Raw genomic sequence first — 16504 nt, 5'->3', positions numbered from 1 at the left:
TATCGGGGTGACAGTGCTCCTAGAGTTGTTTTCCAGAGGAGGGACACTGCAGTCCTGGTGTCCCTGGGACGTCCATCCCTGCTGTCCTTCTGCTGATTCTTTTTATCAGTCTAGGCCTTTCTGCTGAAACTTTGCCCCACAGGAGTATTTAGGCTGACAGCTTTGCGTGTTCTGTGCGCCCAGGACCACAACATCCCTAGCAAAGTGAGAACGTTCATGCTTCCTCATGTTGTTGACCTCATTTTTCTACACCTGAAGTTTGGGTAGCCTTAAAGAATCTTGGTGGATGTTGGAAGGAACTGCCCTTCCTGCAGTGTTCTCTCTGGCTTCTTGCTTTGCTAATTCTTTTTTTTTTATGTATTGTATCTTATTTTATTTTATTTTTTTTTATTGCGAAAAGAAGAAAAAAAACATAAACAAAAAACAAGTTCTTAAACCACACACACTCACCAGGATGTTTCGCTCTTTAACTGCTGTGGTCAGTGTTATCATCTTGTCATCTTTAGAGTCACCCAGTGAGCCTCTCCTGTAACTGCTGGGACCCCACAGCTCTGTCGTGGTCTGTGTGCAACTGCTGGGACCCCACAACTCTGTCGTGGTCTGTGTGCAACTGCTGGGACCCCACAACTCTGTCGTGGTCTGTGTGCCGTCACAGCGCTCTATGTGCTTATCTTTACAGTCACCCAGTGAGCCTCTCCATTGTTTTACAATTAAAGAAATCTTCTGGCTTTTAATTTGAACAAGGCCATGTGATCAGTCTGTGAATGTAGGTGTTGGTAGGTGCAAAATGCTTCTGTTAATTAATATCTCTCAAGCACAGATGAAATCTTGAAGTTTGACAGGATTATAGTAAAGTCTGAAAGAAGACGCTCCCTTGGAAAGGAATTTATCTGGTTTTATATAGATTTCTCTTCCAATATGAAAGCAGATTTATTTTGTGGTATTGCATTTTTTCAGTCCATAATTTACAGAAAAGCACAGAATGGTGAATATTATAACTCTTTACAGCGAGAGCTTTTGTCTGTCTTTGAAAGAGCGTATAAAAATGATGAAGTCATACGGCTGAAATCTGCAGTACAGATCAGTGTGGGTGTGGAGCTCTTCCTCACACAATGGGGGGACTGTTTCACTGATGTGAATAGGAGAAATGTTTCCCATTGAAGCTGAGGAACGAGATTGGGTATGCTTATGCTAATTGCCTGGGAAGAATTTTGCAGCATAGATTTGGGATGACCCAAATGTCTAACTGTAGCATAATGCAGAACACCAAATTCATGTACAGGTGGCTCTAAGTTAAACGGAGAGCCTACTTGTTAAGAGACGCATATCCTACCACACTCACGTGGATGCATGTGCCACTGATACTAAAATCGTGGGACTTCAGTGTCAATCTTGCTGCCGTCATTTGGTTGATTTTTTTTCTGGGCATTGACTTTCAGAGAAAGAGTTCTCTAGAGGTACTCCCAGGAGACACTGATGAGTGGGGTCTCTTTGGGTTTGAATGTGAGAGGCCCCTCTAGACTGGTGTGTTTGAGCACGTGGTGTCCCATTGGTGGTCGTTTTAAAAGTCTCTGGAATCCATAAGAGGGGAGATCTGATAACAAACAGGTCACTGATCACAGGTTTGAGAGTTACTGGCCACACTCTGATCAGTAGTGATGTAGCAAGCAACCTCAGTTCCTGCTACCACAAGCCAGAGCTGTGCTGGACCTGCCTTCAGCACTGACACACTGTGAACTGTCCAGACAGGGGGACAGAACTAATCTGTCCTTTCTTTGGTTGTTTACATCATGTCTTCTGTCACAACGACAAAAAAGTTACACTGCGATGTGGGGCTGCTGTTCTGACGGTGGCTACACTAGGTAGCTCGTAGGCTGTTGGATTTCAGAGGGATGTGGCTTCATGGAGCCCTAGAATTCTGTATGCAGAGCTTCAAAGCCCCCCTCCCCCCGCCGGACATGCAGGAGAATGAAAGTGTGTACAATAAAAACCATTCAAAAGTTTCAGAGAGGGATGGAGTTCTACTGAGCATTTTACTAGAAACCATTTACATTATAATGTGGAAAAGAATCTGGCTACATCTTGCCTGTGTCCTGAACTTTCTTGTGAGGTGGAATGCAGAAGTAATGGGATACTTTGGAAAAGGAAATTTTCAGACAATGTAGCATCCAGTCTGGAGCACTGTGGACTGCCAGCTTTAGAGTGAGAGATAATAGAAGGAAGAGCAGGAAGAAGTGAGAAACTCACCTGCTAGCAAGGACGGGGTGAATGCTGAGAATAGCTGTGGATGATAGGTGGTCTGGTTGAGAGACTGACATGAAGAGAAACCCTGTGCTGTGTTCTGCAGGGACAACAGGAATGGTGCCTGATGAAGGACGTGTTCTCTCTTTCTGTCGCACTGACACAGAGGATACAGCTATGACAGAAAGTGGTCCCTCTTGTAGTCCGTCTGTATCTTGAGCTTGCAGCAGAACTTGGCAATGTCCACAGGATTCTTATTTTTCTGGCATGCAGCTTGCACAGAGACCTGCAGCAAGGCTTTAGAAAGCTGCTGTGGTAATCTGTAGCTGGGATGGGTTACCTGCGATGAGCTTGCTGATGAGCCAGATGTGCAGCTGTGATGTGGAAGGCAAAGGTGCAGTGAAGACACTATGTGGTGCTGCCAAGATTATTGAGGAATGGCTGGAATTCATGGGACAGCTCCAGAGAGAGTGTATGCGTGGTGCTGGTCCCAGGGTGAGAGAGGCAGGGCTACACATTCTCACCGTAGCCCAGATGGTTTCACCACAAACTTTTGATGTCTAATATGTTGCTATAGGTTTGCCATTTGCCCTTCTGAGTTTTGGCCGTGCTTTGATCTAACATTTCCCTGATATGTCTACATTACTCCCTTCAGGAATGGGAGTGTTTTCTTTGCTCCATTGTAGATTGGAAGTGTGTTACTTCTTTGATTTGATATGGCTCACATTTCAGAATTTTTCTTGAGTCTCCAAAGAGATTTGGATTTTTGAATCTGTTGAGGACTTTGAATTTGCACTGAATGCATTTGGTAGTAATGAAATGGCCATGAATATATTGGGAGCAAAGGTAGAATTATGGTTTGAATGACACATGTTCCCTACAGTCTCATGTCTTCGAATAATTAGTCTCTAACTTGTATCACTGTTTTGAGAAGCTGGTGGAAGGTAGGTGACTGATTGGTGGACTTTGGGAGTTTTTGGTTAGTACTTCTGTCTTCCTGATTGCTGAGACTATTTAACTAGCCACCACCTGACTTTGCCATCATGGTTTCCCCACTGTCATTGGTATTATACCTTGACATATGAGCTAGAATAAATCCTGCTCCTTAGGGTTTTTCTCTCAAGTGTCCTCACAGTCAGAAGAAAATTTACTAATAGCAGTCTTCAGTCACTTCTAACTCCTAGAAAATGCTGGAATGTTTATACTACTCTAAAAATAGTGAGGGATGTGTAAATAGGAGATGTGATCAGCCTTTCGTTAATTACTTACTTCATTGACTTACAAGATAGGCAATGCCCGCTACAATTGGCTATCGTGAGTTGAGCAAAGCAGATGTGACTCTTAGGAACTTATTGTTAAATTGGATAACAATACAGTGCATGATAGTAAATACAAATCCTAGGATACAGCTGTGTCCTGAATGGGTTGTTTCTGGAACTCAGTATGGGGTGATGAGGGGATAAAGAAAGAACAGTCACAGGTACAGAAAGTCAGGGATTGGGTGGGCAGTGTTCTCTGTGATGGAGCAGGATGAACTATGCACAGCAACCTGGAACCTCAGCATGTTTATTATGTACAACACCAGAAGGAGGAGTTAGGGAGTCTCTGTAGGACCAGTCTCCAGTAGCAACCATCCAAGAGGAGGAAGCTGCAGTTGTTAGTTTTTGTGTACACTGGTCAATCTTTCGTACACTCTCATACTTGGACCAGAGGAAGCTTCCACTGCTCCCTGAGCCTTCCCTGGAGGAAGGCTTTTCCAGCTCCCATGGATCTGAACCATCAGGATCCTTGATATGGGAAAAAAATCATCTCTGCTTAGATAAGAGAATTATGGAAAACAGTTTTTGGGAGTGAGAGTCACTAAATGTACTCTCTCAACAGACACACTGTTTTAGTTAAGCCTAAAAGTGGATAGGGGATCTGGAGCAACTTAAAAGTCAAACCCAAAGAAGCCCCGTTGGGAAAGGTACACGAAGAGCTTCATGCAAGGAAAACAAACCAGTGTTGAGTGATGTGGGTGGAGATGGAACAGTGGGAGAGTGATGTGGGTGGAGATGGAGCAGTGGGAGATGAGGTAGAGGTAGGGACCAAGCCAGTGCCAGCCTTGCAGGTATGCTCAGTTGACCGCTCTACTGCTTCTCTTTTGCTTTGCTCCTCCACAGCACAGTACTGTGGAGAGGAACTGAGCTGGAGGAATCTGTCCAGTCTTCTTTGTGGAATGTTCATGCTGGCTGCTGCTGACTTGCTCCACATTGGGAAATCTGTAGGGTTTAGAACTTTTCACATTCCCCCTAAAACACATAAGTACATTCAGTTCCGTTTGGATTCCTATAACAAAAGAGATGAATGTTACAAGAAAGGCTGACCTACAGCCTAAACTATTAGGCACCGTTCAGGCTTTTTATGTATTTGGCTCATCAACCACTTCCTGTTTCCCAGAGCACAGAATTTAATTATTGTTTTCTATAACCACAAATGACAAGCTATGTTTAACAGAAAATCATTTGTTTTCTGGGTACAAGGCAGGATCTGGTTTTGTTGGAGTGGTTCTCTAATGCCTAATTTATTTTTTCCTGATGGCCTGCATGCTGGGTCTAGTGTGCAGATCTGTGCCTTTTCTTACAGTATGCAGAGTTGGGCATTTTGTTAGCAGTAGAACTGTGCCCTTTGTTACAGTGTGTAGATCTGTACTTTTTGTAACAGGATAAAAGCTGGTGTATGACACCAGGCAAACAAAAGATCAAGATTAACAAATGAAGCCAGGAGAAAGGCAGAAATGGAGCAGAACAATTTCAGACTCATTTAGCAAAAATAAAGTTACTTTGTGGCTATTTTGTTATGCACAGAAATATTTTGATGTGAAGATAATAGACATTTGTTATTGAATAGTGTCTTAGAGTTTCTGTTGCTGTGAAGAGACACCATGACCTGATAAAGGGAAACATTTAATTGGGTCTGGCTTACAGTTTCAGCAGTTTAGTCCATTGTCATCATGTTGGGAAACAAGGCAGGATTCAGGCACACATGGTGCTGGAGAGGTAGCTGAGAGTTCTACATCTTGACCTGCAGGCATCAGGAAGTGAACTGTGTCTGACAGTGGGCATAGCGTGAGCATAGGAGACCTCAAAGCCCACTCCTACAGTGACATACTTCTTCCAACAAGGTCGTACCTCCTAATAGTGTCACTCCCTATGGGAGCCATTTTCTTTCAAGTCCCCACAGATGCTGAAATCAGTTAATAGTGAAAGACACTTTAAAACTAGTTGTTCTCTTGGGTCCAATCTGAACAGGGGCAAGGACTCACATCAAACGTGGGTTGTGTGCATACATGTGAATGTATGTGTGTGCATGTTTGTATAATGTGTGCCAGACTAGACGCTACCCTCAGATCATTCTGCTGAATACATAAAGTTTATTTGGACATTACCTAGGTTTTCTGGTGAGTACTAGAGAAGAAAAGAATGTCCAAATGTAGTGGCTTTAAGTATCTCACTCTGCTATCAATTGCATTTGAACTATATTCAATGAAATTTGTTTATTGCTATAATTGGTTGTCATGGTTTTAGAACATTACTAATGAGAGAACCAGGGTAATCTTTAAATGCCACTTATTATGTTTCTCCGATTTAATTACTTTATGTGATAAATTTTATATTCTTTTTGAATATATTTTGAGATTATAATATAATTGCAAATTATTCCCTCCCCTTTCTCCCCCCTCCAAGCTCTCCCATGTTCTCAAGTTGCTTTTTTTAAGGAAGATCATTTATAAAAATGTCCTCTGTACCTTTGTCTGCGTAGAAATGATGTCAATGTTTGTAAGTGCGAACCAATGTAATGGTGGATATTCAGAACAATAGAGCAGTAGACTAGCCCGAGTTACCAGCCAATGTTGTTAGTATTTTGAGGGAACAGGTCTATTCATTCAGCACACTGGTTTTATGCATACAGGACGTAGTCCTTGTAGGAAAGTCTGTTCTGGACAGTGCAAAATTTGTCCTCTCAGACCAATGTCAGGACCAATGTCAGGACCAATGTCAGGACCAATGTCAGGACCAATGTCAGGACCAATGTCAGGACCAATGTCAGGACCAATGTCAGGACCAATGTCAGGACCAATGTCAGGACCAATGTCAGGACCAATGTCAGGACCAATGTCAGGACCGTGCCCTCGCTTGCATCGCTTCTGTCAGGGCTGGAGTTCAGTGCCCACGCTGCAGAATGAAAGCAGCCTCCCTCAAGTTACAGTTTTAGTCTTTCCTATAATTTTACTTTCTTGATTTATTACATTCCAGTTAGAGGGTACATGGCTTTTAAAAAAATATCTCATTTATATTTATTAATGCTTCATCTAATAATTGAGTTAGGAAATATATTTCAACTACTTGACTGTGGTATAATTCTACTTGAACGTGCAAAGGATAGGTTATTCCATTGTTCCAGTGGCTCTAGCTAAATTTTTATTCCAGTATATGATGGTTCTACAATAAATAAAATGAAATACCGCTTTGAGCTTATGAATAAATTGTGCATGACATTTTGTTACCTGAAAACTTGTTTCTGAGTCCCACATCTAGACCTTCCCATGGGCTTTTTCTTTGTTAGATCCGACACTCTGCATCTAGAGTGACTTGTAAGTCAAAGTCCCCAAGGTGGGACTGTGCATTTAAGGCTCCTTATAACCTACACTGAACATCTCTCTCGAAAACATATTGTTTTCATGTTCCAGCATGCTCTCTTATTTGTGCCTTGAAATTGTGCAGTTCTCACTTTTCCTTTGTGCCAGCTAACTTGCTGATTTTATGTTTTAGAGCTTGTATCTTCTCACTGTCCCCATGGAGTTGGCTTCAGTTTTCTAGTCCTGAGACCTCTGCACAGATTCACTAACTGTGGTGTCTTTCTGCATCTCCTGCTTGTACTGTGATTGTGCACATTGCCTTTGCCACCTCTACTCATTCCCTCACATGGATTTGTGTGCGTGGTGGGATTCACATAAACCTTTGTGGTTAGTGATGATAGAACTATGTTGAAGCAAACTTCTGGAATATCTTTTTGCCTGGACATCAGCCAGCCAGATACATTTCTGTAGATAAATAGGTACCCATTGGGCATCCGCCAATCATGGGCAGAGTTGAAAACACTGCATACACTTAAGAAGTCCTAACTGATTTCATAGCCAGAGAAAAGACTGTTCCCACAGTGATGTGATTGCTGGTGATCAGCCTCCTGTGAGGACAAGAGAGGCTAAGGGGGAGGGTGAGCTCCAGCAGTGGGATGAAGATGTGGGTTCATATGCAGCATGTGAAGTCTTCTGTCATATTCTCCATTGAGCCTGGAGCCTACATTCTTTACTGTCAAGAAAGTCCTGCTTTCAAAATAGCCCAAGGGCTGGGGAGATAAATCGGTCAGTGAAAAGTGCTTACTTTGCGAGCACTAAGGTTGATCTGGTTCCCCAGAACCCATGTAAATAAACGAGTGTGGTGATGCATGCTTGCAGTCCCAATACTTGGAAGGTAGCGACGGGACCATCCCTGGGATTTGCTGGCCATCAGCATAAGCTGCTTAGTTAGTCGTGGCGAGTAAGAGACATTGTCTTTTAGAAAGTGGAGAATACCTAAGGAATTATACCTGAGATCATCCTCTGGCGCTCATATCTGTGCACATACGTGCACACCTGAGCACACATTCACCTGTGCATAATTCATATAACACTCTGAGATAGTAACAGTTAGATATTTGTGGCATATACTTATGTTTTCATGTTTTTACTTATTTTTTGCAAATGTAATCTATCTTTAATGTTTGCAAATAGTTTGGGCCTATACACTAAATACTACCTATTTAGCAGGTTGCTAATACATATCTTATAATGGAAAGTTTTTGACATGGGGAATTTTTTATATAAACAAATCTACTTCTCAACCAAGAAGAATATACATTTAAGAAAAAGTAGCTTTTTTCACGAGAACTGTAATGGTATTATCCTGGTTGTATACAAGCACTATAATGACTTTATTCTGGTTGTGCACAAGAACTATAATGGCATTCTCTTGGTTGTGCACAAGAGCTATAATGGCATCATCCTTTAAATACCACTTAAACTATGGAGATGGTTGCTGTTAACAAATGGCAAATCTTTGGGTGTGGTCAACTGGCAAGGGTCTGGGTCTTGCCAAGGGACACTGGCATCACCCAGCAGCTCAGCATTCATGAATGGGGGCTTTAGTTTATATAAACTAGCAGACATCAGCATGGCAGTCTGGTATATTTATGATCTCACTATACTGGAATTGATTTTCTACCAGGTGCATTGTTTCTCGGATTTTGAGAAAGACATTTAGATTAAAAGTAGCAGTTCTTATTTCTCATTTATTAGCTGACCTTATGAATTCTATCAGGTATTTATTTTACCAATTAATCAATCAAGCCACAAGACACAGTAAGTTCTTACAAAATTCACATGGAAAGAAGGTTCCAGAGATAGATTGAAAGCTAGGGAGCTGAGCTCCAGACTCCAGGCTCTTAAAGAGTAGCTGAAAAACTGATTCACGTGCAGGAATTCCATAGGGAGGACTCAAGGCTGAGTGGCCAAACAAGGAATATAAAGCATTTATAATGATTAACATTTCCTCAGACTGGAAGGGGAGTACCTGTCTCCGGCACTCCCTCGCTTACACCCAACCTAGGCCTGCAGGGTGAATGGGAGGGATGGGATATTGGCAGGTTCTGATGTTCCAATGACTCAACCAGTGTTCTGAAAACAGTGGGTTGACTTCTCAGAAACCTCAGGAGACTGGAGGTAAAGCCGTCCAGACTTGGGTGAGCCCTGACTCTGGTTGGAGGGAAACTCTCTGACTCCTCATCTTCTTCTCAAGTACCCATGCTTCACACCGTGTTTCCACTGTGCACATGCGTACATTTAGGTCATGGCAAATCTTTACGGAATAGTCTTTTTTTTTAATTTTTTTTCTTTTTAAATTTATTTATTTATTAAAGATTTCTGTCTCTTCCCCGCCACCACCTCCCATTTCCCTCCCCCTCTCCCAATTAAGCCCCCCCCCAGCCTGAAAAGCAATCAGGGTTCCCTGTCCTGTGGGAAGTCCAAGGAACCCCCACCTCTATCCAGGTCTAGTAAGTTGAGCATCCAAACTGCCTAGGCTCCCACAAAGCCAGTACGTGCAGTAGGATCAGAAACCCATTGCCATTATTCTTGAGTTCTCAGTAGTCCTCATTGTCCGCTATGTTCAGAGAGTCCGGTTTTATCCCAGGCTTTTCCAGACCCAGGCCAGCTGGTCTTGGTGAGTTCCCAGTAGAACATCCCCATTGTCTCAGTGTGTGGGTGCACCCCTCACGGTCCTGAGTTCCTTGCTCGTGCTCTCTCTCCTTCTGCTCCTGATTTGGACCTTGAGATTTCAGTCCTGTGCTCCAATGTGGGTCTCTGTCTCTGTCTCCTTTCAACGCTTGCTGAAGGTTAATATTCAGGAGGATGCCTATATGTTTTTCTTTGGGTTCTCCTTAATTAGCTTCTCTAGGATCACTAATTATAGGCTCAATGTCCTTGGTTTATGGCTAGAAACCAAATATGAGTGAATACATCCCATGTTCCTCTTTTTGGGTCTGGTTTACCTCACTCAGGATAGTGTTTTCTATTTCCATCCATTTGTATGCTAAATTCAAGAAGTCCTTGTTTCTTACTGCTGAGTAGTACTCTAATATGTATATATTCCATACTTTCTTCATCCATTCTTCCATTGAAGGGCATCTAGGTTGTTTCCAGGTTCTGGCTATCACAAATAATGCTGCTATGAACATCGTAGAGCATATACTTTTGTTGTATGATAAGGCCTCTCTTGGGTATATTCCCAAGAGTGGTATTGCTGGGTCCAGGGGTAAGTTGATCCCGAATTTCCTGAGAAACCGCCATACTGCTTTCCATAGTGGTTGCACAAGTTTGCATTCCCACAAGCAATGGATGAGTGTACCCCTTTCTCCACAACCTCTCCAGCAAAGGCTATCATTGGTGTTTTTGATTTTAGCCATTCTGACATGTGTAAGATGGTATCTTAAAGTTGCCTTGATTTGCATTTCCCTGATCGCTAAGGAAGTTGAGCATAACCTTAAGTGTCTTTTGGCCATTTGAAGTTCTTCTGTTGAGAATTCTCTGTTCAGCTCAATGCCCCATTTTATAATTTGGTTGGTTAGCCTTTTACGGTCTAGTTTCTTGAGTTCTTTGTATATTTTGGAGATCAGACCTTTGTCAGTTGCGGGGTTGGTGAAGATCTTCTCCCAGTTAGTGGGTTGCCTTTGTGTCTTAGCGACAGTGTCCTTTGCTTTACAGAAGCTTCTCAGTCTCAGGAGGTCCCATTTATTCAATGAGGTCCTTAATGTCTGTGCTGCTGGGGTTCTATGTAAGAAGTGGTCTCCTGTGCCCATGTGTTGTAGAGTACTTCCCACTTTCTCTTCTATCAGGTTCAGTGTGTTCAGACTGATATTGAGGTCTTTAATCCATTTGGACTTGAGTTTTGTGCACGGTGATAGATATGGATCTATTTTCATTCTTCTACAGGTTGACATCCAGTTTTGCCAGCACAATTTGTTGAAGATGCTCTCTTTTTTCCATTGTATACTTTTAGCTCCTTTATCGAAAATCAGGTGTTCATAGGTTTGTGGGTTAATGTCAGGGTCTTCTATTCGATTCCATTGGTCGACTTCTCTGTTTTTATGCCAATACCAAGCTGTTTTCAATACTGTAGCTCTGTAGTAGAGTTTGAAGTCAGGGATGGTAATGCCTCCAGACGCTCCTTTGTTGTATAAGATTGTTTTGGCTATCCTGGGTTTTTTGTTTTTCCATATAAAGTTGATTATTGTCTTCTCCAGATCTGTGAAGAATTTTGATGGGATTTTGATGGGAATTGCATTGAATCTATAGATTGCTTTTGGTAGAATTGCCATTTTTACTATGTTGATCCTCCCAATCCAGGAGCAAGGGAGATCTTTCCATTTTCTGGTGTCCTCTTCAATTTCTTTCTTCAGAGACTTAAAGTTCTTGTCAAATAGATCTTTCACATCCTTGGTCAGAGTTACCCCAAGATATTTTATGCTATTTGTGGCTATCGTGAAAGGTGATGCTTCTCTAATTTCCCTCTCTGTTTCCTTATCCTTAGTGTATAGGAAGGCCACTGATTTTTTGGAGTTGATCTTGTATCCTGCCACATTACTAAAGGTGTTTATCAGCTGTAGGAGTTCTTTGGTAGAGTTTTTGGGGTCGCTTATGTATACTATCATATCATCTGCAAATAACGAGAGCTTAACTTCTTCTTTTCCGATACGAATCCCCTTGATCCCTTTATGTTGTCTTATTGCTATTGCTAGAACTTCAAGCACTATATTGAAGAGGTATGGTGAGAGTGGACAGCCTTGTCGTGTTCCTGATTTTAGTGGGATGGCTTTGAGTTTTTCTCCATTTAATTTAATGTTAGCTGACGGCTTGCTGTAAATAGCTTTTATTATATTTAGGTATGACCCTTGTATCCCTAATCTCTCCAAGACTTTTATCATAAAGGGGTGTTGAATTTTGTCAAATGCTTTTTCAGCATCTAATGAAATGATCATATGGTTTTTTTCTTTCAGTTGATTTATATGCTGGATTACATTGATAGATTTGCGTATGTTGAACCAGCCCTGCATCTCTGGGATGAAGCCTACTTGATCATAATGGATAATTTTTCTAATGTGTTCTTGGATTCGGTTTGCCAGCATTTTATTGAGAATTTTTGCGTCGATATTCATGAGTGAGATAGGCCTGTAATTTTCTTTCTTGGTTGGGTCTTTGTGTGGTTTTGGTATCAGGGTAACTGTAGCTTCATAAAAGGAATTTGGCAATGACTCTTCTGTTTCTATATTGTGAAATACATTAAGGAGTATAGGTATTAGGTCTTCTTGGAAGTTCTGGTAGAATTCTGCATTGAAACCATCTGGTCCTGGGCTTTTTTTGGAAGGTAGATTTTTGATAACGGTTTCTAGTTCTTTGCGACTAACAGGTCTATTTAGATCGTTCACCTGGTTTTGGTTTAGCTTTGGTATGTGGCACTTATCTAAAAACATGTCCATTTCTTTTCCATTTTCTAGTTTTGTGGCATACAGGCTTTTGTAGTAAGATCTAATTAGTTTCTGAATTTCCTCTGTGTCTGTGGTTATGTCCCCCTTTTCATTTCTGATCTTATTTATTTGCGTGTTCTTTCTCTGTCATTTAATTAGTTTGGATAGGGGTTTGTCGATCTTGTTGATTTTCCAAGAACCAACTTTTTGTTTCATTGATTCTTTGGACTGTTTTCTGCCTTTCTATTTTGTTGATTTCCGCCCTCAGTTTGATTATTTCCAGTCTTCTACTCCTCCTGGGCGTGTCTGCTTCTTTTTTTTTCTAAAGCTTTCAGGTGTGCTGTTAAGTCTCTGATGTATGCTTTCTCTGTTTTCTTTAAGTGGGCACTTAGTGCTATGAACTTTCCTCTTAGCACTGCTTTCATAGTGTCCCATAGATTTGAGTATGTTGTCCCTTTATTTTCATTAAATTCAAGGAAGACTTTAATTTCTTTCTTGATTTCTTCCTTGACCGAGGTGTGGTTCAGTAGTTGACTGTTCAGTTTCCATGAGTTTGTTGGCTTTCTGGGGGTAGGATTGTTGTTGAATTCTAACTTTAATCCGTGGTGATCTGATAAGACACAGGTGGACACTGATATTTTTTTGTATCTGTGGAGGTTTCCTTTGTTTCCAAGTATGTGGTCAATTTTTGAGAAGGTTCCATGGGCTGCAGAGAAGAAGGTATATTCTTTCCTATTTGGTTGGAATGTTCTATAGATGTCTGTTAAGTCCATTTGCTTCATTACCTCCAGTAGTTCTCTTACTTCTCTATTAGGATTCTGTCTGATTGACCTGTCCATTGCTGAGAGAGGTGTATTGAAGTCTCCTACTACTAGTGTGTGTGGTTTGATGTCTGCCTTGAGTTTTAGTAATATTTCTTTTACATACGTGGGTGCTTTTATATTAGGGGCGTAAATATTCAGGATTGAGACGTCATCCTGACAAATTTTTCCTGTTATGAGTATAAAGTGTCCATCTCAATCTCTTCTGATTGATTTTAGTTTGAAGTCAGTTTTGTTAGAAATTAATATGGCCACACCTGCTTTTTTCTTAGGACCATTTGCTTGAAAGACCTTTTCCCAACACTTTACTCTGAGTAGATGCCTGTCTTTGTGGTTGAGATGTGTTTCTTGCAAACAGCAGAATGTTGGATCCTGTTTTCGTATCCAATCTCTTAGCCTGTGCCTTTTTATAGGTGAATTGAGACCATTAATATTAAGTGATATTAATGACCAGTGGTTGTTCATGCCGGATATTCTTGTTGTTTTTGGAAGTAGAATTTGTGTGTCTCCCTTCTTTGAGTTGTGCTAGTGAAGGGTCGCTAGATGCCTGAGTTATTGTAGGCAGTGTTGGCAATGTTGGATTCCTTGGGTTGCGGTTTTCCTTCTATTACTTTCTGTAGGGCTGGATTCGTGGCTATGTATTGTTTAAATTTGTTCTTATCCTGGAATGTCTTGATTTCTCCATTTATAGTGAACGAAAGCTTGGCTGGGTATAGTAGTCTGGGCTTGCATCCATGGTCTCTTAGCTTCTGCAGTACTTCTATCCAGGACCTTCTGGCTTTCATTGTTTCCATAGAGAAATCAGGTGTAAGTCTGATCGGTTTCCCTTTATAAGTTACTTGGCCTTTTTCTTTTGCAGCTCTTAGTATTCTTTCCTCAACCTGTATATTTTGTGTTTTGATTATTATATGGCGAGGGGATGTTTTCCTTTGATCCAGTCTGTTTCGTGTTCTGTATGCTTCTTGAATATTCAAAGGAATATCTTTCTTTATGTTGGGAAAGTTTTCTTCCATAATTTTGTTCAAAATATTTTCTGGGCCTTTGAGCTGTGACTCTTCTCCTTCTTCTATTCCTATTATTCTTAGATTTGGTCTTTTTATTGTGTCCCACAATTCCTGAATGTTTTGTGATGAGAATTTGTTGGCTTTGCAGTTTTCTTTGATCAGAGCGTTTATTTTCTCTATGGTGTCCTCAGAATCTGAGATTCTTTCTTCTATTTCTTGTATTCTATTGATTATGCTTGTTTCTGTAGGCTCTGCTCGTTGACCTAGATTTTCCATATCCAGCTGGTCCTCAGTTTGTGTTTTCTTCCTTGCTTCCATTTCAATTTTCAATTCTTGAACTGTTTCCATTACCTGTTTGATCATTCTTTCTTGGTTTCCCAGGGTATTATTTACGTATTTACTCATTTCTTCAAATTTTTGTTTATACTTCTCATCCATTTCTATAATGGCATTTTTCACATGTTGTTTAAGGGACTCCACTGCTTTCATAAAGTCAATTTTTTCCACTTCTTCTGTGTTAGGGTGTTGGAGACCTTCTGTTGTAAGATCATTGGGTTTTGGTGTTGTCATGTTGTTTTTCAGATTATTGGGTGAATTCTTTCCTTGGCGCCTGCCCATCTCCTCCTATCGATGCTATCTAATGGGTCTGTTAAAACTGATTCAGGTTTCCCTGCTGGCCAGGGGCTCCTCTTACAAAATGCCCTTGCTCTGTTTCCTGGTTCCTGCCGGGGGGCCAAGATCCCTTTCACCCCTCAGAAGGGTCTTCAGGAATAGGACCCGGCTCCTCCTTTGCCAAGGACCTCCCCAACCGAATGCCTACCTCTTTGGTTTAATTGTAGTGGGGCGATCTGTTCTCGGTGTTGCCCGCGGTCCCTGCAGCCTGCTTCTGCTGCTGGGAAGGTTCCTGCCGCCAGCAGCCTGTGTCCTCTGCTGCTGCTCCGGTCCCAGCCGGTTCCAGCCTGTCCCAGTGGGTCTCCGCCGGCTGCGCTGGGCGTCCTCCGGCTGCCTTCCGCTGCCCGGTGTGCCGGCCGCCTTCCGCCGCCCGGTGTTCCGGCCCCAAAACTTTTAGGTGTGGATCTCACTGGAGATGGCTAGTAGCCACTTCCCGAATAGTCTTTATGCAATAAGGAAAACCTTTAATTTTTGTTAAACTTCCTTAATTTTTTGAATGTCTTGGAAATTTGTTTTAAGTAATTAAAGGTTTTTTAGCCAAAATATTTAGAGAAAGAAAGTTTTTCTAGCCACAGACTGTTCCCTTTGCTGTGCCGGAGAGTGGGAATGTAGAGAATCCTGAGTGATGTCACAGCAGTACTCAGACACAGCCTGGTCATGTCAGCAGACACGCTCCTTGTATACTAAGGATATCAAAAATACCCGTGCCATTTTTAGGTTAAGTCAAGTTTCTTTATGCAAGAATGAAAGATATTATTTCCAGTTGAAAAGGAAGATGTAGGACCAAAAATAATTGCCCTTACCTGGAAATACTTGTTAAGAATCTTGGTTTTCAGAAGAAAAGATATATAGTTTAATTGGTGTTCATGTTCGTATACATAGCACTTATGTTTTGTAGCCTTTATGAAATACTCTTTGCATATATGTATCTTATCTGGTGAATGGTGCTGTAGTTAGTTGGAGTTTTAAATTTATCAAATAGCTGAACACATATATTTTCAAAACAATTCAAGACCTACCACTATAGAGCTGAATTGCGGGCTAGATTACTGGACTTAAAGAAAATGCAACGCATTCCTGAAATTAAGAAACTCTAACTTTAAGCAATGGATGCTGACAAATCTGCATAGCCTTCAGTCACACGGAGACAGATCTTTATGAATCAGGAATGTTTGGGGACTGTGTTCTGAGAGACTGACATCTCTAGTCTTAATTCCTAAAACCTAAGTGAGTCTGCAGAAGCAAAGGCATAACTTTCATTGCGCATTAAAACAGTTTCCTACATATTTATTTTTTAATATAATATACATAGTTCACAGTTAATTGAAATACCCTTCTTGTGGTGATTTGATAGAGTTCAGCCTGGATCTATTCCTGTAGAATCTGCAAGGATCCATGAGTTTAGATCAGTCTGTGGCTTTGTCGTAAGGTCACTTACATTCATGTTGCTCTGTCTGTCTGTCCAGATTGTAAATGTCTTCTGATGTGTTTTCTCCTAGTGTGTTAATGTCACATCCACAGTTCTGGATCACACAGGCGGTAACGTTCAGAAGTTCCCCACAGACCAGTGCTATAGCTTCATCTGTGTGAATGTAAGTATTAAACACAAACAGTTGGAAGCATTTGAGACCCGAGAAAACAGTGTCAGAGAGAATGGACCTTCTTGAC

At 41.4% G+C, this 16504-nt stretch overlaps 1 protein-coding gene across 5 annotated transcripts in view; it reads left to right on the top strand.

Moving 5' to 3' along the window:
- The window catches only part of Crppa (CDP-L-ribitol pyrophosphorylase A), a 260261-nt gene that overhangs the window by 103811 nt on the left and 139946 nt on the right, over window positions 1–16504 (top strand). For 4 of the 5 annotated variants that reach the window (XM_041658392.1, XM_041658391.1, XM_041658389.1 and 1 more), the window contains one exon: window positions 16336–16428. The exons of the other annotated variant lie outside the window; for it this stretch is intronic. In XM_041658392.1, coding sequence (XP_041514326.1) covers window positions 16336–16428 — 93 coding nt within the window. The remainder of the gene's footprint in view (window positions 1–16335; window positions 16429–16504) is intronic. 5 annotated transcript variants of the gene reach the window in all.

This window comes from Microtus oregoni, unplaced genomic scaffold, assembly GCF_018167655.1.
Source record: "Microtus oregoni isolate MIOR12 unplaced genomic scaffold, Mior012 000009F_ref0000495, whole genome shotgun sequence".
In the NCBI taxonomy this organism is placed as follows: Eukaryota; Metazoa; Chordata; class Mammalia; order Rodentia; family Cricetidae; genus Microtus; species Microtus oregoni.
Note: the sequence above shows the minus strand (reverse complement) of the source record. Positions and strands in the feature narration are given on the sequence as shown.